General features: G+C 35.9%; 1 protein-coding gene across 1 annotated transcript in view; it reads right to left on the bottom strand.

Moving 5' to 3' along the window:
• TDRD9 (tudor domain containing 9) overlaps positions 1–24477 on the bottom strand; it is a 236276-nt gene that overhangs the window by 61881 nt on the left and 149918 nt on the right. The window contains exon 14 of the mRNA XM_007473479.3: positions 1338–1435. Within this exon, the coding sequence (XP_007473541.2) occupies positions 1338–1435 (98 nt within the window). The remainder of the gene's footprint in view (positions 1–1337; positions 1436–24477) is intronic.

Below are 24477 nucleotides of genomic sequence, written 5' to 3' on the forward strand. Positions count from 1 at the left end.
CATCAGGGGGAGGAGAATTAAAGACAGAGAAAATAAATCATTGTAAATAGGGGAAATAAAACTTATTTCCAATCCTTTGACCAGAATCTACTGGAAATGGTTTTCATTCTTATAAATTTCAATCAATGTCTAGTGTACGAAACCTTTATCAGAAAAATTTGCTGAAAAACTTTTTTTCCCATTTACATTTTTCTTTTCTCATTTTAATTGCACTGGGTTTTTGTGAGAAAGTAAGTAAAAATTGTTAATTTTATCTTCCGTGATCCCCTCTATTTCTGTCTGATCATACACTTTGCCCCTACCAATAAAGATATTCTAGGGCAATGACTTTTTCAGTTATAGGAACTACACTAAGTATACACAGACAGTAACGTGTGTCAGGGAAAAGTGGACTAGAATCAACACAATCCCAGGTCCTTAAGTACCAGTGTCGATAATGGTTCACCTTTCATTAGTACTTTAGAATCTGTAAAGTGATTCCTTTATTTTCATTAACCCTACAATGGAGATGAGTTTAAATGAAAACATGGGAGAGGCATTTCTGCAGGGTACAAAGGAGTATAATTCAGGTATCTGATGCAATGTTTATAGAATCTAGATAAATATAGAATTAAAAAAAAATACTTGTCTTAGTAAGACAGAAGAGTAAGAGGACTATAGCAATTAGGGTTAAATGACTTGCCCAGAGTAACACAGTTAGGAGTATTTGAGGCAAAATTTGAATCCAGACCTGGTACTCTCTACTGCACTACCTAACTGACCCTGAAAAATACATGTCAATACTACTGTCGTTAAAAGGTTGCTCTCAAATATCCAAAAATAAGGGAGCTCTTTAAAGTGTTTGATGACAGCATCAATGCACTATTAAATTGTCTAATAAATTTCTGTAGTTGCTGGTTACAAAAGAAAAACATGTTCTTAAGATACCAAATGGAAAGGAAGACAGATTGGTCCTTTCATTGTGCAAATTTAAGAGAATGATTTGAAAAAAGAGCAATACCTTTAGGAATATAAACATGATCAGAAAGGGAACACAAAAGCAATCAATATTTCCTTCCAAATAATTTTCAATTTTTTAGGATAATTGGTAGAGATTCCAGGATTTTGTGTCATAAAACAAGAAACCAAAAAAAATGAAAGGATTGAATTTCCAATCTTATAATTACCCAATTTTTAAAAAGCATAAAAATGTATCATCTCACAGATGAAGAATTTTCCTAATTTCCAAATTAAAATTTGTTCATGTACTTCATTGTGATAAAATATGATTTTTTTCTGACTGTTAATGAAAATTGTCACTGAAAAAATAATTTTGAGACAAAAAATGAAATTCTTACCAGCATCTCAGGAACTACATGATCTGGGATACAATTTATCCAAAAGTCCTTGTGGATCAGTCTATAACAGTACCCTTTAGAAACACGTCCAGCACGACCTTTGAGTAAAATAAAAGATTAAAGTATTATCTGATACAAATTACATGTTACTTTGGCCAAAACCGAGATAAATACATGTATGCTTTGGGAAACTGTTTAACAATTTGATGTTATGAAATAAAGAAAATGAGCATTAAGAATTACTATAAATTAATACTTTGTATTCCACCAAGTCTGAAAGATTCAACCAAATAAATAGGCAAGACTATTTATTAGGAATAAATTTCGAGATATTTAATGTATTTCTATAACACTGTTTATGAAACAAAGTTTATATATATATCAAATTCCATTTCTCATCATAAAACCAACTATGAGTTCATACCAAAATAAATCTGACCCTAGAGAAATAAAACAAGCATCATAAAATATATAAATCAATTCATACAACTATTTTAGAATATAATTCTTATATTACTTATATTACCAACACTTAATTAGGGTAAGTTGCAGTAACTGTTGGGTATAATGGGCTGAAAAATGTAGGTAAATCATATGTTTGTCATGTTCTTCAAACCATCTAAAAAGACACAGTCTAAAAGGATCACACCTTTTTTATCTCAACCTTTTTTTTTTTTAAAACCCTTACCTTCCATCTTGGAGTTAATACTGTGTATTGGCTCCAAGGCAGAAGAGTGGTAAGGGCTAGGCAATGGGGGTTAAGTGACTTGCCCAGGGTCACACAGCTGGGAAGTGTCTGAGGTCAGACTTGAACCTAGGACCTCCCATCTCTAGGTCTGACTCTCAATCCACTGAGCCACCCAGCTGCCCCCTATCTCAACCTTTTAAGAAAGAGATAGAGCCTAAAATGAGCAAAGCTATTTTTCCCCTCTACAATTCCACCATTAATTGTATTTAGTAGCTTTTTCTCAGCTTTTTTTTTAGGTTGAACCAAAACAGGTGTAACAAAAACTGGGATGGAACTTTTCCAAATGTAACTCTAGATATTATATGATACTTTAACTTCCTTTGATAAATGTCATCAAGTAAGATCAGTTCTTTCAACCTTTCTACTGGTGCTTTACACCTGCATCCTACAAAAGGTTATCTTCAATAACCTGTACCTCTCCAGTTCTATGCTCAGCCTTAACAAACACAGGATACCTCACTTAATGACAAAGACTACTACTAATACTACTCCAATACTCTTATTCATGGTCCTTTTCTCTCTATCAAGTGCCAGACAACAAATGATCTGGAAAAGATGCTGAAACTCATATGAAAATAATACAGGGATTACTGAGACCATAAAGGAAATAAAATGTAACCCACTGAGAGGCAATAGTCCAAAACAATTCAGCTTCTACAATTTTAGATAATAATTTTCTAAATATATATTATTGATAGAAATTACACATTGGTTCTGAATGAGATAAAGATATATCTATTAATCTGAGACAGCACATGAAAATGAATGATTCACATTGATGAAATGCTAAAATCAGATTGTTAAAAGCTTGTCCCCATAGCTCACTCCTCAATTTTAGAAATAAACCAAGGATTCATCATGTTCACAAGATTGAGATGAATGAGTGTACATGTTGTCATCTTTATGAGCAGCTGCCAGATGCTATAAGGATCTATGGAAAGATAAACTGTAACAGAAATTACATGACTAAATTTGGAGCTAAAAAATAGAACTCAACATAGTAAAATATGTTATAAGGCTACTATAATACAAAAAAGAACATAAATATATTATTTTCAAATACTTGATGATCATTAATTTCCTGATCAATGTAATAGTGTTGAAAAGGAATAATACTGGGAACTCGTAATGTTAGGAGAAAGGAGGATAAACTAGCCTGGAAAAAAATCAAATGAGAAGGAGTATAGATGACAAGAATGCACTACCATTGACCTGGCTAATATGGAAACATTTTGCATGACTGTACATGTATAATCTATAGGAAATGACTTCTCCTTTCAAGAAGGGGATAAAGAGGGGAAAGGAAAGAATCTTAAACTTGAAAAAATATTTTAAAACCACAAATTTTAAAATGTTTTATTTACATGTAATTTGAGAAAAAATTTATTGAAAATGTACTGCAAAATAGAGAAGACATCAGAGATCACCAAATCAGTAGATAAACAAGAGATAAAGTTAAGAGATTCTAGTGTACACCAATAGAACACATCTATAATTAGAATAATTTACAATATATGTAATAATCTAGTATGAACACTTATTAATAAAGGCTCATGATTAATAAGATTCTAGTTAGAGGCTAAGGTTATATGCTAAAAGGTTAACACAAAAAGAATCATACATCAAATATCATTATGATCAATTCTTTTTAAAAAATACTGAAAAAAAACAAGGATAACATTATAAATGATAAAGAACAATCAAGAGCACATTACTGGCAATTAAAAACCTACTTTTTTTTATCTCTACCAAATCTTTAAGGATCATCTATATATATAAACATACTGAGGTGTTTAGAAGAAAATAATGAAAATATAAATATTGGTTTTTACAAATGATATTCTATTATAACCTTCATACTTAAAGCTATGTAACTGACTAAAAAGTACAAATAATACAAAATCTAAATGTTTACTTATTTGTTGATGACATACAAGCATCTGAGTAGAAAAATACACTAACATAGTTCCTTAAAAAGGGCAAAAAACAACTTCCGGTCAAGATGGCGGCATAGAAGCAGCGAAAGTTCAGACCTCGGAAACCCTTCCTTACCGATTGCAAACAGAGTGCTCCTAGGCCACCGAAATTCAAGCTGAACAACAGGATAGACCTGGGGAAACCTCCTCCTGGACCTGGATCAAAAGGTACCACACCCCAAAAGCCAGAACCCTAGATCACTCAGATCTAAGGGGTAGACAGAAAGAAGGTCCCAGGACCCATCCCCCCCAACCCAGAGTGCTGAGCCCACAGCAGCAGCGGGAACCTCAGGGCTCTGAGGACTCACCTTGAAAGCAACCTGAGCCAGTCTCCGGGGTGCCCAACACAGATGGCAGGGAAACATAGAGAGAAGGGGGAAGCCTGTATCCCCACGGCTGGGTCCTTCCATCTGAGTCTCAAGGGAGGTCCCAGCTTTAGGGAACCAGCTGAACCCAATCCCATCAGGAGCCCTCAGAGCTACTGAAAGGACAGAAAACTCAGGGCTGGCAAAGGGGTTGCTCCAAAGAGCTTACCTTGAAAGTAACCCGGGGCAGTTTCCGGGCACTCAACACAGACTGTGGAAGAGGAGGTTGCTGCTTTTTTTTTCCTTCCTTTTTTTGGCTCGGGGATCATTTGGCCCACACCACCTGAACCTAATCCCACCAGGAGCCCTCAGAGCCCAGGCAAGCCATGACCCCTACCCCCTTAGAGAGCAGGGTCTTCTGAAATAACCAGCTGAACCTAATCCCATCAGGAGCCCTCAGAGCCCAGAGAGGCCACTCATCTCCCCCCTTAGAGAGCAGGGTCTTCTGAAAAAACAGAAACCTAGAGGCGAAGTCAAGATGGCAGCCTAGAAGGAGCATAGACCTGGCAGCCTGGCCAGAGCTTTGGAGATCCTCCATATCTGCTCCAGCCGTCCAGGAAGTTTAAAACTCAGAGTAAACCCAGCCCAACTAAGCTGAACTCAATCCCATCAAAAGTCTCCAGAACACAGGGAAGCCCAGGCTCCCCATCCATCCTCATTGACTGCTGGACTTTAAGCCAATCAAAAGCCTCCAGAGGACAGGAAAGCTCAAACGCCCAACAGCCCTCCCCCAGAGATTACACCAAGAGATCCTCTGTTAAAGCTCCAAGAGGGAAGACTGATAGAAGTCCCCAAAAAACAAAAAAATGAGAGGAACAAGAGCACAGACAAATACGGGGAGGAAAGAAGGGGTGAATTTGAACAAACAACAGAAACAGAAAAAAGAAACTACAATAGACAGTTACTACTCACCAAATGGAACAGAGGGGGAGAGATCAGCAAATGATAAACCAGAAATCCCAGCGAATTGGATACAGGCTGTGGAAGAACTCAAAACACAACTAAGAGAGGCTGAAGACAATTGGGAAAAGATCTTAAAAATTAAGATAAGTCATCTGGAAACAGAGGCACTTGAACTAAAACAAGAAAATAGTGTCCTGAAAGCCAAAATCATCCAGCTGGAAAATGAGGCAAAGGAGATGAAAGGCGAGATAAAGAGGATGAAAGACAATCTTCAAAGAAAATCAGACCAGAAGGAAAAAGACGACCAAAAAGCCAGAGATTAAATCCAATCTTTAAGAACCAGAGTAAAACAACTAGAAACAAGTGACCTCACAAGGCAGCAGGACACTATAAAACAAAACCAAAAGAATGAAAAAATTGAGGAAAATGTGAAGCAGCTCATTCACAAAACAGACGATTTAGAAAATCGTTCAAGAAGAGACAATTTCAGAATAATTGGACTACCAGAAGACCACGACAAAAGATAAAGCCTGGACATAATACTAGAGGAAATTATCCAGGAAAACTGTCCCGAGATCCTAGAACAAGAGGGGAAAGTGGAGATTGAAAGAATCCACATATCACCCCCTGTATTTAAGCCCCAACAGACAGCACCAAGAAAAGTTATAGCCAAATTCAAAAACAATCAGATGAAAGAACAGGTATTACAAGCTGCCAAAAAGAAGCCATTCAGATACCATGGAAACACGGTGAGGATAACACAGGATCTGTCTGCATCCACACTGAAGGACCGAAAGGCATGGAATATGATATTCCAGAAAGCAAGGGAACTAGGCCTACAGCCAAGAATAAAATACCCATCAAAACTGACTATATTCTTACTAGGGAAAGTATGGCCATTTAACACAACAGAAGAGTTCGAAGCATTCATAAATAAAAGACCAGACCTGAACAGAAAATTTGAAGTCCAACCACAGAACTCAAGAGAATCATCAAAAGGTAATTAAAAAAGAGGGGAAAAACAACAACAAAAGTTTTTTTAAGAGACTCAATAAGTTAAAATGATATGTATCCCTATAAGAAAAGAGGTCATTGGCAACTCTTAAAAACTGTTGCTATCACCTAAGCAGCTAGAAGAACTACACTCAGAGGGAACAGTGACAAACTGTATAGGATGAAAGGACAAGACATAAATAGGTATATAGATATATGCATGCATAAATACATATACATGTGTATGTATATATATACACATGACTAAAGCTAAAAAAGAAAAGAGGTTATGACTAAAAGAAACGGGAAAAGAAACAAATGGGGGTAAATTTATATGTCACAAAGAAGCTCATGGCGGGAGGGGGGAGAACATCGATACACTGGAAGGGTAAAGAGGTTGGAGATAGGAAATACTCAACTCTTACGTACTTTGAAACTGACCCAAAGAGGGAAGAACAATCCAATCCATTGGGGAAGAGAATAGATTTGCACCCTATAGGGGAGTAGAAGGGTAAAAAACAGACTGGTGGGGAGGGAAGCAGTACAAGGGAGGGAGAGGGTGGGGGGGAAATTTTAAAAAGACTACAGGGGAAAATAAGGGAGGGAATAAGAAAGGAGGGGGGTAGAAAGGGAAATACAAGGGGGACTGATTTAAAGTAAATCACTGGACTAAAAGGTAGAGCAGAAGAAGAAAGGTTAGAATTAGGGAAGGATATCAAAATGCCAGGGAGTCCACAAGTGACAGTCATAACGTTGAACGTGAATGGGATGAAGTCACCCATAAAACGTAGATGAATAGCAGAATGGATTAGAATCCAAAACCCTACCATATGTTGTCTCCAAGAAACACACATGAGGCGGGTAGACACCCACAAGGTCAGAATTAAAGGATGGAGTAAGACCTTCTGGGCCTCAACTGACAGAAAGAAGGCAGGAGTGGTAATCATGATACCTGATAAAGCCAAAGCAAAAATAGACCTGATCAAAAGGGATAGGGAAGGTAATTATATTTTGTTAAAAGGGACTTTAGATAATGAGGAAATATCACTAATCAACATGTATGCACCAAATAATATAGCACCCAAATTTCTAATGGAGAAACTAGGAGAATTGAAGGAAGAAATAGACAGTAAAATCATATTAGTGGGAGACTTGAACCAACCATTATCAAATTTAGATAAATCAAATCAAAAAATAAATAAGAAAGAGGTAAAAGAAGTGAATGAAATCTTAGAAAAATTAGAATTAATAGACATATGGAGAAAAATAAATAGGGATAAAAAGGAATACACCTTCTTCTCAGCACCACATGGCACATTCACAAAGATTGACCATACATTAGGTCACAGAAACATGGCACACAAATGCAGAAAAGCAGAAATAATAAATGCAGCCTTTTCAGACCACAAGGCAATAAAAATAATGATCAGTAATGGTACATGGAAAACCAAATCAAAAACTAATTAGAAACTAAACAAAATGATACTCCATAATCACTGTTAGAGAAGAAATCATAGAAACAATTAATAATTTCATCGAGGAAAATGACAATGGCGAGACATCCTTTCAAACCTTTTGGGATGCAGCCAAAGCGGTAATTAAGAGGTAAATTCATATCCCTGAGTGCATATATTAACAAACTAGGGAGAGCAGGGATCAATCAATTGGAAATGCAAATTAAAAAACTCAAAAGTGACCAAATTAAAACCCCCCAGCAGAAAACCAAACTAGAAATCCTAAAAATTAAGGGAGAAATTAATAAAATCAAAAATGATAGAACTATGGATTTAATAAATAAGACAAGAAGCTGGTACTTTGAAAAAACAAACAAAATAGACAAAAGTACTGGTCAATCTAATTTTAAAAAGGAAGGAAGAAAAGCAAATTAACAGCATCAAAGATGAAAAGGGGGACATCACCTCTGATGAAGATGAAATTAAGGCAATCATTAGAAATTACTTTGCCCAATTATATGGCAATAAATATACCAATTTAAGTGATATGGACGAATATATACAAAAATACAAACTGCCTAGACTAACAGAAGAAGAAATAGAATTCTTAAGTAATCCCATATCAGAAAATGAAATCCAACAGGCCATCAAAGAACTTCCTAAGAAAAAATCCCCAGGGCCCGATGGATTCACCAGTGAATTCTATCAAACATTCAGAGAACAGTTAATCCCAATACTATACAAACTATTTGACATAATAAGCAAAGAAGGAGTTCTACCAAACTCCTTTTATGACACAAACATGGTACTGATTCCAAAACCAGGCAGGTCAAAAACAGAGAAAGAAAACTATACACCAATCTCCCTAATGAATATAGATGCAAAAATCTTAGATAGGATACTAGCAAAAAGACTCCAGCAAGTGATCAGAAGGGTCATCCATCATGATCAAGTAGGATTTATACCAGGGATGCAGGGCTGGTTCAATATTAGGAAAACCATTCACATAATTGACCACATCAACAAGCAAACCAACAAGAACCACATGATTATCTCAATAGACGCAGAAAAAGCCTTTGATAAAATACAACACCCATTCCTATTAAAAACACTAGAAAGCATAGGAATAGAAGGGTCGTTCCTAAAAATAATAAACAGTATCTATCTAAAACCATCAGCTAATATCATCTGCAATGGGGATAAACTAGATGCATTCCCAATAAGATCAGGAGTGAAACAAGGATGCCCATTATCACCTCTACTATTTGACATTGTACTAGAAACACTAGCAGTAGCAATTAGAGAAGAAAAAGAAATTGAAGGCATCAAAATAGGCAAGGAGGAGACCAAGTTATCACTCTTTGTAGATGACATGATGGTCTACTTAAAGAATCCTAGAGACTCAACCAAAAAGCTAATTGAAATAATCAACAATTTTAGCAAAGTTGCAGGATACAAAATAAACCCACACAAGTCATCAGCTTTTCTATTTATCTCCAACACAGCTCAGCAGCAAGAACTAGAAAGAGAAATCCCATTCAAAATCACCTTAGACAAAATAAAATACCTAGGAATCTATCTCCCGAGACAAACACAGGAACTATATGAACATAACTACAAAACACTCTCCACACAACTAAAACTAGACTTGAGCAATTGGAAAAACATTAACTGCTCATGGATAGGACAAGCCAATATAATAAAAATGACCATCCTACCCAAACTCATCTATCTATTTAGTGCCATACCCATTGAACTCCCCAAAAATTTCTTTACTGATTTAGAAAAAACCATAACAAAGTTCATTTGGAATAACAAAAAATCAAGGATATTCAGGGAAATAATGAAAAAAAAACATAAATGAGGGGGGTCTTGCAGTCCCAGACCTCAAACTATATTACAAAGCAGCAGTCATCAAAACAATTTGGTACTGGCTAAGAGACAGAAAGGAGGATCAGTGGAATAGCTTGGGGGCAAGCGACCTCAGCAAGACAGTATACGATAAACCCAAAGATCCCAGGTTTTGGCACAAAAATCCACTATTCGATAAAAACTGCTGGGAAAATTGGAAGACAGTGTGGGAGAGATTAGGAATTGATCAACACCTGACACCCTACACCAAGATAAATTCAAAATGGGTGAAAGACTTAAACATAAAGAAGGAAACCATAAGTAAATTGGGTAAACACAAAATAGTATACATGTCAGACCTTTGGGAGGGGAAAGACTTTAAAACCAAGCAAGACATAGAAAGAATAACAAAATGTAAAATAAATAATTTCGACTACATCAAATTAAAAGGCTTTTGTACAAACAAAACCAATGTAACTAAAATCAGAAGGAAAACAACAAATTGGGAAAAAATCTTCATAAAAACCTCTGACAAAGGTTTAATTACTCAAATTTATAAAGAGCTAAATCAATTGTACAAAAAATCAAGCCACTCCCCAATTGATAAATGGGCAAGGGACATGGATAGGCAGTTTTCAGATAAAGAAATCAAAACTATTAATAAGCACATGAAGAAGTGTTCTAAATCTCTGATAATCAGAAAGATTTAAATCAAAACAACTCTGAGGTATCACCTCACACCTAGCAGATTGGCTAACATGACAGTTATGGAAAGTAATGAATGCTGGAGGGGATGTGGCAAAGTAGGGACATTAATTCATTGCTGGTGGAGTTGTGAACTGATCCAGCCATTCTGGAGGGCAATTTGGAACTATGCCCAAAGGGCGATAAAAGACTGTCTGCCCTTTGATCCAGCCATAGCACTGCTGGGTCTGTACCCCAAAGAGATAATGGACAAAAAGACTTGTACAAAAATATTCATAGCTGCGCTCTTTGTGGTGGCCAAAAATTGGAAAACGAGGGGATGCCCATCAATTGGGGAATGGCTGAACAAATTGTGGTATATGTTGGTGATGGAATATTATTGTGCAAAAAGGAATAATAAACTGGAGGAATTCCATGGAGACTGGAACGACCTCCAGGAAGTGATGCAGAGCGAGAGGAGCAGAACCAGGAGAACATTGTACACAGAGATAAACACGCTGTGGTATAATTGAACGTAATGGACTTCTCCATTAGTGGTGGTGTAATGTCCCTGAACAATCTGCAGGGATCTAGGAGAAAAAACACTATCCATAAGCAGAGGACAAACTGTGGGAGTAGAAACACCGAGGAAAAGCAACTGCCTGACTACAGCGGTTGAGGGGACATGACAGAGGAGAGACTCTAAATGAACACTCTAATGCAAATATTAACAACATGGCAATGGGTTCGAATCAAGAACACATGTGATACCCAGTGGAATCACGCATCGGCTACAGGGGGTGGGGGGGAGGAAAAGAAAATGATCTTTGTCTTTAATGAATAATGCATGGAAATGATCAAATAAAATACTATAAAATTAAAAAAAAAAGGACAAAAAACCATGGCTTTATATTCCTCTGAATATTAAGGCAGTGAAAAAATGGAAAGAAATGCTCGCTAAAAGTTTTCACTTCTGCACAATTTATATGAAATAAGGGAACCTTATGCATAATAATGTTTTCCAGAAGCTGCAGTTTGTAGATAACACTGTGCTAATACACTTATAGAAGAAAATACAAAAGGAAAAATGCTGTTTAGATTAAAGCAATAGTTCTCAAACTTTGTGGTTTCAAGACCACTTTACATTCTTTAAAAGATCTGAGTTTTTGTTTATATGTATTATGTTAATTAATTTTTGTTGCTGCCATTTAGTTATTTCAGTCACGTCCAACTCTTTGTGACCTCATTTGGGCTTTTTGGGGCAAAGATAGTCAAGGAGTTTGCAATTTCCTTCTCCAGCTCATTTGACAGATGAGGAAACTGAGGCAAACAGGGTTAAATTACTTGCCCAGAGTCATACAGTTAGTAAGAAGCTGAGACCAGATTTGAACTCAGAAAGATGAGTTTCTGATACCACACCAGGCAGTCTATCCTCCATACCACCCAAGTGCTACTTAACAAACTAAAATGTAAATATCCTAATATTATTACGAAACTAGTTCTATTCTCATGGATTTATAAATTGTTTCCAGACTCAAAAGGGATATTCAGGCAAAACTTTGAAAAACACCTGTCTAGAGCAGAGTTAAGCAAACTATGACTGGGCTGCTTGCTTTTGTACAAACCCGTGAGTTTTTTACAAGTGATACAAAAACATATGCAGCAAGCTTAATTAGGCCTTCTGGCTATCATTTGCCTATTGCTATTCTAGAATATGATCTCATTATTCTAGTCTATCAGTACATATGTCCTACACAGATATTTCAGCTAGACAATGATCCAAAAGAAAATTGAGTAAGAAAGTAGGTAGAATTGCTTTTGGGAAACTAGAACAATTTTGCTGATCTCAAATTCCAAGACCTCAAAAGAGACATAAAAAGAATCAGGCTATCACTTCCTAAAAGAATCCCAAATGGAAAACACCCATAAATGTCATAGTATAATTCCAGAATTTCTAAGTTGCAGGGGATTGGGGTGGAGGGACAGGGAATGGCAATGAACTAGAAAGAAAGAAGTTCAAAAAGTTAGGCTCAAATAAAACTATGCTACTAAAAATAAAAGAAAATCTTAGAATACACTCTTCTAAAAAGAAAATAAAGCACAACCTACCCTGTGAAACAGTATACTTTAGAGGAGAAAAAAAATATGCCTTTAACAGAAAACTTAAAGGTGTTTCTGATGAAAAGACTAGAAGTGAATAAAAATTTTGAAATGCCAAGACATCTAAAGAAACCTAGGGAGCTAATTACATTTGAGCAACTTGAAATTACATTAAAATGAATTTTTTTTTATTTTAATAGAAGAAACAAATTTCCCTTCAGAATGTTACTGCCTTCAAGGATCATAGAGGGAATAAAAAATACAGATACTAAAAGTGGCTATGATTTTATTCTCTTTGCTAATTTTAAAGATGAACAGGAGACAATAGATGAACAAGAAATAAGACAATACATGTAGAACACAAACATGGAGAAAAGGGAAGGACAAAGATTCACATAGAATTAAAATGAAAGGTCATAGGAAAATTCATAATGCATCAATTAACTCAGAAAAGCAGATGGAAAGGATAGTAAAGAGAATTGCTAATAAGAAATAAAAAAAGACATAAGTCTCAAAAGCACCACAGGTAATGAGTAATATCAATAAATAACATGTACCAAACGTAATACTTGAAGGAAAAGAAATTCAAATTAAACAGAGAAACAAACAAACAAACAAACAAAAAAAAAACCCTGTAATAGTAGGGGACCTAGTTGTGCTCTTTTAGTAGAAGTTTTAGTATTACTTTGCATTCTGAATCTAATGGGTCTGGGCACTTTTCATTCACAAGTTCTTGAAAATGGGATCTACACATTGACCTTTTTACCATGTTGTTTTGGATAAATTATAATAACTCCTCTGAATTTTTTTTCAACTTTATTCAAATATACAATGCTTATCTCGTAGTGTAATTGATCTTTTTTTTTTTTAAACCCTTACCATCTCTTTTAGAATCAATACTGTGTATTGGTTCTAAGGTAGAAGAATGGCAATGGGGGTCAAGTGATTTGCCCAGGGTCACAGTTTCTGAAGCTGAATTTAAACCAAGGAACTCCTATCTCAGGACATGGCTCTCAATCTACTGAGCAACTGAGCTGCCCCACTATGTGATTCTTTTTAAACCCTTGCTTCATTCCTTCCAGGAATTCCATTATACCTTGTGGGAAATCTGTGCTTTGCTTGTCAAGGATGTGGAGTTATTTTCTTCTGAGTTTATGTATGTAATGAGTATTACTGGTTCCATAATATTTTTTCAATTTCTGTTTTCGTCTGTTTACTTGTTTTTTCCAGCCTCACTTCCTTTGTGACAGTCAACTTCTGTGTACTTCACTTCTCAAAGGCATGATAGGGCTTTAATTGGTATTGTTATGTATCATCTAGAATATGGGCAATTAGCACTCTGTTCAACAACCCGGAATCATCTTAGTGACTTCATTTTCTGTTTTCTCATTCATCTCTATACCTTTGCAGTTTCCTTTTCAATATCAGTCAATAATACCCACTTTTGCTAAAGTTAACAGTCATCTCTTAATTGTCAAATGTCCTTTTCTCAATCCTCATCCCTCTCAAATTAACTGCAGCATTAAAACTTGTTGAATTTTCATGAGAGCTTCTTTCCTGTTTTTCCTCCTAAATGACCAAGTATTTCTTCTTAATCTTCCTTTTTGCTTTTTTGTCCATGTCATGCCCAATAATTGTGAGCCCACCCACCCCTACCCCCCCACGTTTCTGGGGCTCGCTTCCAATTCTATACTATTTCACCTGAAAAAAGTTGAGATATCATTATAGTTCTCAAGAATTCAATCATGATCTCTAAGCAACTGATTCCCAGGTCTATATATACAACCCTAATCTCTCCTGAGTTATACTCATTTATCACCAATTATCACTTGGACATCTTAAATTAGATGTAGAAAATCTTTTCAAATTTAAATGCTCAAAATTGAGCTTTCCTCCCCTTCTCAAATTCCCTATTTATTGTTAATGACATCATTATCTTCTCACATTCATCTAGACTCAAAACTTTGATATTTTTAAACTCCTCACCCTCACTCAACCCATGTATCTAATACATTGTTATAGCTTATCAATTCTACCTTTACAGCAGCTCTTATATATATTCTAAGCCACCCAATTCAGACCTCTCAAGAACACTGCATTGCCTTCTAATAATTCTCCCCAAAACAATCTCAACTCATTAAAGCAAAGATCTGTCACTACCTTCCTCCACCATCCTCAGCGTTCCATTCTACCTCCAAGAGCCTATGTAAATTCCTGCTGGGTAATTAGAATTCTTTATAACCTGTCCCATTACCTGTCTTCTCAATTTTCTTAAACTTCTATTCAACCCACAATCTATCCACATTTACTTACAGTCTCCTTGGTTTCCATCACTGCCCCAGCACTTGCTACTCCCCCTTCCCCATCAACCCTGACCACCACCCTGGGTCTTCGATGATTTCCCTCCTGAACTTCCCTGGATTCTTTTAAGACAGTCCAAATATCACCTTCTTCAGGAAGATTTTTCTAGCACCATCCCATACACATCTAAGGCTGGTAACCTTACTATTATAATTACCATGGTAAACTAATGCAGGAACCCAATAATACTGAAGTCCCTCTGTCACTAATAAGACTATTATCCAAGGGACAGCATTTAAAGCACAAATCCTAAAGGACCCCAGGCCCTTTCTCTAAAGGGAGAAATAACTGAAGAATATCACGTCCATAAAGTCAAGTGATCTTTATTAAGCAGGTGGGCAAGTAGAACAATCTAGTGCTAGAACTGCACTGCAAAGGGAAATCAAAGAGTAGTTTCTAAGTTTTCCAATCAAAGGAGGTGGGAAATGAACTGGTTCTGAGAGATAATGGGATGAGGATAAGAGAGTACAAGGCTTGAGTACCTTCAACAAGATAAAGAAATAACTTTCTTGAGGCCAGTTGATAACAGTTAAGCAGGATGTTTCCAAAAAGTTCAAAACTAGCTGATAACTCAGGGAATGGCTATTAAATGGTCACTAACTCTGAACCTCCAGTTGCATTTACTCTCAGGTGCCTTAAAGGAATTTTTGTCAAGCCATTCTGTAGTCTGATTGGTCAAGTCAGCCCCACACAGTTTTCCCCTGGTTACCTGGATAGTTGGGGAGCTGAAGCAAATTATGCCTTCTTTCTGTTTGGTATATATGGACATGTTTTTCTCCATTAGAATGGAAACTTCTTAAAGGAAAACATTATTTCTGCCTTTCTATGTATTCCTAGCACTTCATTAAAGCATCTGGCACATAGTAAGTATTTGATTACTGTTTACTGACTGACTAATAAAGAGTTCTAATGCTGTTTATATTGATTGATTTAGACTTGTAAAAGAAATTTAGGGAATAAATATAAAGGGTATATAAAATTAGTGCTTTTTATAGATTTTCTTAGAGAACTAAAGATCAAATAAAAATTAGAAGATAATACTAAAAAAAAAATAACTTTATACCCAAAGGGCTTTAAAAGATTGCCCTCCCTTTGATCCAGTCATACCACTGCTGGATTTATAAGCCAAGGAGATAATATGGAAAAAGACTAGTACAAAAAATATTTATAGCCTCTCTCTCTATTAGGCAAAAAATTGGAAAATGAGGACTTTCTGGTCAAAATGGCTACTGAAGAAGCCAAAGCTCTTTTTCTCCTCTTCACCCAATGGAGACAGAAATCGACAAAAAAAAATAATAAAAAATAAAATGAGTGAAGGAGTTCCATGGTAGGACACAGCACAGACGGTAGGCAAAGTTAGGGCATTTCAATGCTAAAAGGGGGCGAAATTTTCATCACGAAGGGGGGAACTCATCGCCCCTCCCCCACTTCACCTACCTTTCCAGAGTCCAGGTGAATACAGGACAAACTTCTAAGTTCTAGGAGGGAGGCTGGCTAAATCCAACACAGACTTACCTCTAAGAAAAACTAGACTCAGAACACTGGGAGGCTGAGGAAACCTGGAGATGGGGGAGAGGGGGCAGCTCACAGCAACACCACATAGAACTGTAAAAAGCCCTCAGGCTAAAACCTCTCTAGTGCTCAATGTAGAGACCTCCCTACATTCCACACCCAGACCTCTTCCAGGCACTCTTAAAGTACTCAGGGGCTGAACCTGCCCCTAAGAACAGCAAGACTAGGGACCCCAGGAGGTGGAGGAAGCGTGGAGATAGGGCATGGAGCTTGGGCAGAGAGGGGAGGTTCAAAGCAAAACTCCAGAAGACCAGAAAAATAGCCTCTGGGCAAAATCTTCTCCAGTGCTCAATACAGAGACTTGCCTGCACTCCACACCCAGACCTCTGCAAGGCAACCTTTAAGTTCCTGGGGGTTGGACCTAAGAGCAGCTGGACACTCTTGAGGACTGGAGAAAAATATTCTCAGGGCAAAAACCTCTCCAGACTCCAATACAAAGATCACCCACATTCCTCACTTAGATATCTGACCAGGAAGGACTAGTCAATGGCCACCAACTCCCAGGAACGAAAATCCACAAATACCAAAAAAACCCAAACCAAACAAAACAAAAACCCAAGAAGAAAATGTTGACCCTTCATAATTTTTATGCAGAAAAAACCCAGACTAAAGAAGAGACCAACAATTAAACATACCCAAACCTTTGGGGGAAAAAATGGAAATTGGCCACAAGTTCTTGAAGACTTTAGATCTGATAAGAAAAATTGGAAATAGTCCAAAAAGAAAATGAGTTTAAAAGACAGGATCTCCCACTTGGAAATTGAAGCCCAGAAATCAAATGAAATAGTAAGCAAATTGAAGACCAGAAATGACCCTGCTGGAAGCCATGAAAAGCAGGATAGATCAAACTGAAAAAGAAAACCAAAAGATCTTAGCTGAAAACCAGTCATTAAAAACTAGAATTGGGCAAGTAGAAGCCAATGCTCTCACAAGACAGCAAGAATTAAAAAAGAAAAGCCAAAAAAATTACAGATTAGAATGCAACACAAAATATCTCACTGAGAGCGTGGTTGACCTTGAAAATAGCAGTTGGAAACACAATTTGAGAATCATAGGCCTACCTGAAAACCTGGAAAAAAACAGAAACCTTGACACCATACTACAAGACATTATCCAAGAAAACTGCCCTGAGATTCTGCAACAAGGCAAAATGGATATTGAAAGTGTAAACAGATTACCTGCTACACTAAATCCTCAAAAGACAAGCCTCAGGAATGTAATTGCCAAATCCAAGAACTTCCAAGGTAAAGAGAAAATATTACAAGAAGCCAGAAAGAAACAATTCAGATATCAAGGAGCACCAATCAGGATTACACAGGATCTGGCAGTCTCCATGCTAAGGCTTGGAATACAATATTTAGAAAGAGAACTGGGTCTTCAACCAAGGATCACCTATCCATCACAATTGACTATATACTTCCAGGGGAAGGTATGGGCATGTAACAAAATAGAAGATTTCCAAATATTTGTAAAGAAAAGCCCAGAACTAAACAGAAAATTTGATATTGAAATTCAAAAGCAAAGAGAAACACGAAAGGGTAAATAAGAGAGGGGTCTTACTTTTTTTTTGTTCTCTAAGGGCCTCAAATAGGGCCAAATCAGTTATATTCCTACATGGAAAATGTTATTTGTAACTGTCAAAAATTGTATTTCCTATTATAGTAGTTAGAAGAATTATTTACCTATGGGTAGAGACTGAAGTAATAATAAGTGGTTTAAGATCATATATTAAAAAAAAGAAGAAACAAAGGAGGGATGGCACCAAGAGAAACTTGAAGGAATAAAAAAATTAGGATAACCTATACTACACAAAAAGGCATAAGGGAGAGCTAGGGGAAGAATACAGCTATAAAAAGGAGTGGAAGAGAGTGCTAAAAGATAATACTCAAATCTTATTCTCAGTGGAATCAATTCTGAGTGGAAAAGGCATCTAGACCCATTGGGGTATTGAACTCGATCTTACCCTACAGGGAAGCTGAGAGGGGAAAACTAAGGGCGTTAGTTAAAAAAAGGAGGGGGAGGGGAATTTAATAGACTCTTAAAAAATAAAAGGGGAACAAAAAGGGAGGGGGCAGAAAGGGAGGGTGAAGAGAGAAGTAATTCAAGAGGGGAGAGTGTGGGGGTAGCTTAAAAAGACTCCAAAAGAAAATTAAGAGAGGAATAAGAAGGGAAGATGGAGAAAGGAAAATAAAATAAGGGTGGGAATTAGGGAGACTGATTAAAAATAGAATACTGGTGTAGAAGGAAATAATGAAAGAGGAAAGGGCAGGACAAGGAGAGAAAATGAAAATGTTGGGAAATATATAGGTAGTAATCATAATTTTGAATGTCAATGGGATGAACTCACCTGTAAAGCGGAAGCAAATAGCAGAGTGGATCAAAAACCAAAATCCTACCATATGTTGTCTACAAGAAACACACATGAGTAAGGTAGATACACATATGGTAAAGGTAAGCAGATGGCATACAATCTATTGGGCATTAACTGAGAAATAGAAGGCAGGAGCTGTAATCATGATATCTGACAAAGCCAAAGTAAAATTAGATCTATTTAAAAGACATAGGGAAGGTAATTACATCCTGATAAAAGGCAGTATAGACAATGAGGAAGTATCAGTCCTCAACATATATGCACCAATGAGATAGCATCCAAATTTTTAAAGGAGAAACTAGTGGAGCTCAAGGATGAAATAGATAGACAAACTATACTAGTGGGAGACCTGGACCATCCTCTATCAGAACTAGATAAATCAAACCAAAAATAAATAAGAAAGAAGACAAGTGAATGAAATCTTAGAAAAAATTAAGAGTAAGTAGATATGTAGAGAAAAATAAATAGGGACAAAAAGGAATACACCTTCTTCTAAGCAGCACCTGGTACATTCACAAAGACTGATCATGTACTAGGGCATAAAAACATTGCAAACAAGTGCAAAAGAGCAGAAATAATAAATGTACCCTTTTTAGATCATAATGCAATAAAAATAATAATTAGTAAGGATATATGGAGAGGCAAATAAAAAATTAATTGGAAATTAAATAAAATGATTCTCCAAAATCTGTTAAAGAACAAATCATAGAAACAATAATTTCATTGAAGAAAACAACAATGAAGAGACATCCTTTCAAAATCTATGGGATGCAACTAAAGCAGTACTTAGGGGTAAATTTATATCCTTGAGTTCATATATTAAAAAATTAGAGAGGGCTGAGGTCAATGAATTGGGCATGCAAATTAAAAAACTAGAAAGTGAACAAATTAAAAATCCTCAGATGAAGACTAAATTAGAGAACCTAAAAATCAAAGGAGAAATTAATAAAACTGAAAGTCAAAGAACTACTGATTTAATCAATAAGACTAGAATCTGGTACTTTGAAAAAACAAATAAAATAGACAAAGTACTGGCCAGTCTAATTAAAAAAAGGAAAGAAGAAAACCAAATTGACAGTATCCAAGACGAAATGGGAGACCTCACCTCTAATGAAGGGGAAATTAAGACAATCATTAAAAATGATTTTGCCTAATTATATGGCAATCTAGGTGACATGGATGAATATTTACAAAAATATAAATTACCTAGATTAGCAGAAGAAATAGAATACTTCAATAACCCCATATCAGAAAAAGAAATTGAATAAGTCATCAAAGAATTCCCTAAGAAAAAAATCACCAGGGCCTGATGGATTCACTAGTGAATTCTATCAAACATTAAAATAACAACTAATCCCAATACCATGCAAATTATTTGACAGAATAAGCAAAGAAGGAGCTCTACCAAATTCCTTTTATGACACAAATATGGTACTGCTTCCAAAGCCAGGTAGATCAAAAACAGAGAAAGAAAACTATAGACCAACCTCCTTAATGAACAAAGATGCAAAAATCTTAAATAGAATACTAGCCAAAAGACTCCAGCAAGTGATCAGGAGGGTTATTCATTATGATCAGGTAGGATTTATACCAAGAATGCAAGGATGGTTCAATATTAGGAAATTCATTCACATAAATGATCATATCAACAAGCAAACAAATAAAATTCACATGATTATCTCAAATGATGCAGAAAAAGCCTTTGACAAAATACAACATTCATTCATACTGAAAACACTATAAAGCATAGGAATTGATGGGCCTTTTCTAAAAATAATAAACAGTATATATTTAAAACCGTTAGCAAACATCTGCAAAGGGGATAAACTAGATGCCTTCCCAATAAAATCAGGAGTGAAACAAGGATGCCCATTATCACATTTATAATTTAACATTGTACTAGAAACACTAGCAGTAGTGATTAGAGAAGAAAAAGAAATTGAAGGTGTTAAAATATGCAATGAGGAGATCAAGCTATCACTCTTTGAGAATGATATGATGGTCTACTTAAAGAATCCCAGAGAATTAACTAAAAAGCTAGTGGAAATAATCAACAACTTTAGCAAAGTTGCAGGATACAAAATAACCCCACATAAACTATCAGCATTTCTATATACTTCCAACTCATTCCAGCAGCAAGAGTTAAAAAAAGAAATTCCGAATAAAATCACCAGAGACAGTATAAAATACTTAGGAATCTATCTGCCAAGACAAATGAAGGAATTACATGAACATAAACTACAAAACACTCGCCACACAATTAAAACTAGATCTAAATAATTTGAAAAACATTAATTGCTCATGGGCAGGACAAGCTAACATAATAAAAATGACAATCCTACCGAAACTAATTTACTTAATAATTTTGTGCCATATCCATCAAACTACCAAAAACATTTTTCATAGAATTAGAAAAAACAATTAACAAAGTTCATTTGAAAGAACAAAAGATCAAGAATGTTAAGGGAAATAATGAAAAAAATTCGAAAGAAGGTAGCCTAGCAGTACCAGATCTTAAACTGTACAAAAAAGCAGTGATCAACAAAACCATATGGTTCTGGCTAAGAGACAGGAGGGAGAATCAGTGGAATAGGCTTGGGGTAAGTGGCCTCAGCAATGCAGTTTATGATAAACCCAAAGATGCTAGCTTTGGGGACAAAAATCCATTATTTGATAAAAACTGCTGGGGAAATTGGAAAAAAGTATGGGAGAGATTAGGTTTAGATCAACATCTCACACCCTATTCCAAGATAAACTCAGAATGGGTGAAGGACTTGAACATAAAGAAGGAAACAATAAGTAAATTAGGTGAACACAGAATAGTATATTTGCCAGATCTTTGGGAAAGGAAAAAATTTAAGATCAAGCAAGAGAGAGAAAAAATTACAAAATGCAAAGTAGATAATTTTGATTACATTAAAAAGTTTTTGTACAAAGAAAATTAATGCACTCAAAATTAGAAGGGAAGTAACAAATTGGGAAACAAATTTTATAACAAAAACCTCTGACAAAGGTCTAATCACTGAAATTTATAAGGAACTAAATCAATTGTACAAAAAAATCAAGCCATTCCCCAGTTGATAAATGGGCAAGGGAAATCAATAGTCAATTTTTCAGTCAAAGAAATCAAAACTATTAATAAGCACATGAAAAAGTGTTCTAAATCTCTTATAATCAAAGAAATGCAAATCAAAACAATTCTGAGGTATCACTTCACGGATTAGCTAACATGACAGCAAAGGAAAGTAATGAATGCTGGAGGGGATATGGCAAAACTGGGACACTAATGCATTGCTGGTGGAGCTGTGAATTGATCTACCCATTATGAAGGTCAATTTGGAACTATGCCCAAAAGGCACTAAAACACTGTCTGCCCTTTGATCCAGTCATAGCACTGCTGGGTTTATACCCTAAAGAGATAAAATGGAAAAAGACTTATATAAGAATATTCATAGCTGCACTCTTTGTGGTGGCAAAAAATTGGAAAATGAGGGGATGCCCTTCAATTGGGGAATGGCTGAACAAATTGTGGTATATGTTGGTGATGGAATATTATTGTGCTAAAAGGAATAATGAACTAGAGGAATTCCATGTGAACTGGAATGACCTTCAGTAATTAATACAGAGTGAAAGGAGCAGAACCAGGAGAACATTGTACTCAGAGACTGATACACTGTGGTACGATCAAATGTAATAGACTTCTCTAGAAGTAACAATGCAATGATCCAGAACATTTCGGAGGGTTTTATGAGAAAGAACACTATCCACATTCAGAGGAAAAATTGTGGGAACAGAAACACAGAAGAAAAACATCTGCTTGATCACATGGCTTGATGGGGATATAGACTCTAAATGATCACCCTAGTGCAATTATTAATAAAAAGGAAATGGGTCTGGATTGATGGCACATGTTAAGCCCAGTGGAATTGTGCTTCAGATTCGGGATGGGTTTAGGGGGAGGGGAGCGAAGGAATATGAATCTTGTAACCATGGAAAATTATTCTAAATCATCTATTTAAATAAATTTTTTTAAAAAAATTGGAAAATGAGGGGATGCCCTTTGATTGGGGAATGGCTAAACAAATTGTGGTGTGTGTTGGTGATGAAATACTATTGTGCTCAAAGGAACAATGAACTGGAGAAATTCCTTGTGAACTGGAACAACCTCCAGGAATTGATTCAGAGTGAAAGGGGCAGAACCAGGAGAACATTGTTCTCAGAGACAGATATATTGTGGCACAATTGAATATAACAGAATTCTCTACTAGTAGCAATGTAATGATCCAGGACAATTCTGAGGGGTTTAGGAGAAATAATGGCATCCACACCCAGAGAAAGAACTGTGGGAGTAGAAACACAGAAGAAAAACAACCACTTGATCATATAGTTTAATGGGGATATGATTGGGGATACAGACTCTAAATGATCACCCTAGTGCAAATAATATGGAAATAGTTCTTGATCAATGACACATGTAAAACTCAGTGGAATTGTGCTTTGGCTAGGGGAGGGAGTAAAGGGAGGTGAGTGAAGGACAAGAATCATGTAACTATGGAAAAATATTCTAAATTAATTAATTAATTAAACATATATATGTAATTTTTATATATAACTTTCCTATATATTACCAACACAAGCTAGGAATAATAAAAGGGGGAAAAATCCCTGTCATTCTATCTAACTACAGAATGTACAAAATATCCAAGAAAACGAAGTCAGCTGGGTAGCTCAATGGATTGAAAGCTAGGCCTAGAGACGGGGTTCCTAGGTTCAAATCTGGCCTCAGATACTTCCCAGCTGTGTGACCCTGGCCAAGTCACTTGACCCCCACTGCCTAGCCCTTACCACTCTTCTGCCTTGGAGCCAATGCACAGCATTGACTCCAAGCCGGAAGGTAAGGGTTTAAAAAAAAAAATCCAAGAATAAATCTACCATGATATACACAAGATATTGTCAAAAATGTTCAAAGCACTCTGTATAGGCAGAAATAAATATGAGGAGGGATATAGATTTCTTGTGGTTACATCAGGCCAATATGGTAAACATTATAATACTATCTAAATTAGTTTGTAAGTTTAGTGTTAGAAAAATCATATTGGAAAGAATTTTATAGAACTAGCGAAAACAATAATATTCAATTGGAGGAACAAAAGGCCAAGGATCTTAAAGAAAATAATTTTTTTAAAAATCAAGAGTCTAACAATACCAAATCTTAAATTACAGTTTAAAGCAATAGATTTAATTATATTTTGTTCTATTAAACTATTTTGTTATAAGGAATGGGGGTGGAGTAGGGGGTAGAGATGAAGAGAAGGGAGGATATTCAAGGGGTAGAGAGATCAAAAAATAAAGACAAGGAGACAAAAAATACAAAGAACCAGTGTTTGATTGACTTGATTTGAACCAGTGTTAGATTTAACATTCCCTTTAAAATCAACAGGCTGTTTGTAATAGTTTCACAAAGTCAATAGTTGAATACTATCACAAATCTTCTTTTAACTTTTTTGAATGTACAAAATGTTCGTGTTTGTTGATGTTTGTTCATTTCATAACAGTTAAAAATAAAAAATAATTGGCTATGCCAGATGAATCTCAGCTGCTTTTTGAAAGGATACTAAACTAATAAGGAGAATTCTGTAGATATACTTTACCATGATTTTAGCAAAGCGTTTGATAAAAATATTTCATGTAGTTTGTATGGAGAAGATGCAAAGATGTGGACCAGATGATAACAACATAGTTAGATGCCTTCAGAACTGGTT

The sequence above is a fragment of the Monodelphis domestica genome, chromosome 1 (assembly GCF_027887165.1).
Source record: "Monodelphis domestica isolate mMonDom1 chromosome 1, mMonDom1.pri, whole genome shotgun sequence".
Classification (NCBI taxonomy): Eukaryota; Metazoa; Chordata; class Mammalia; order Didelphimorphia; family Didelphidae; genus Monodelphis; species Monodelphis domestica.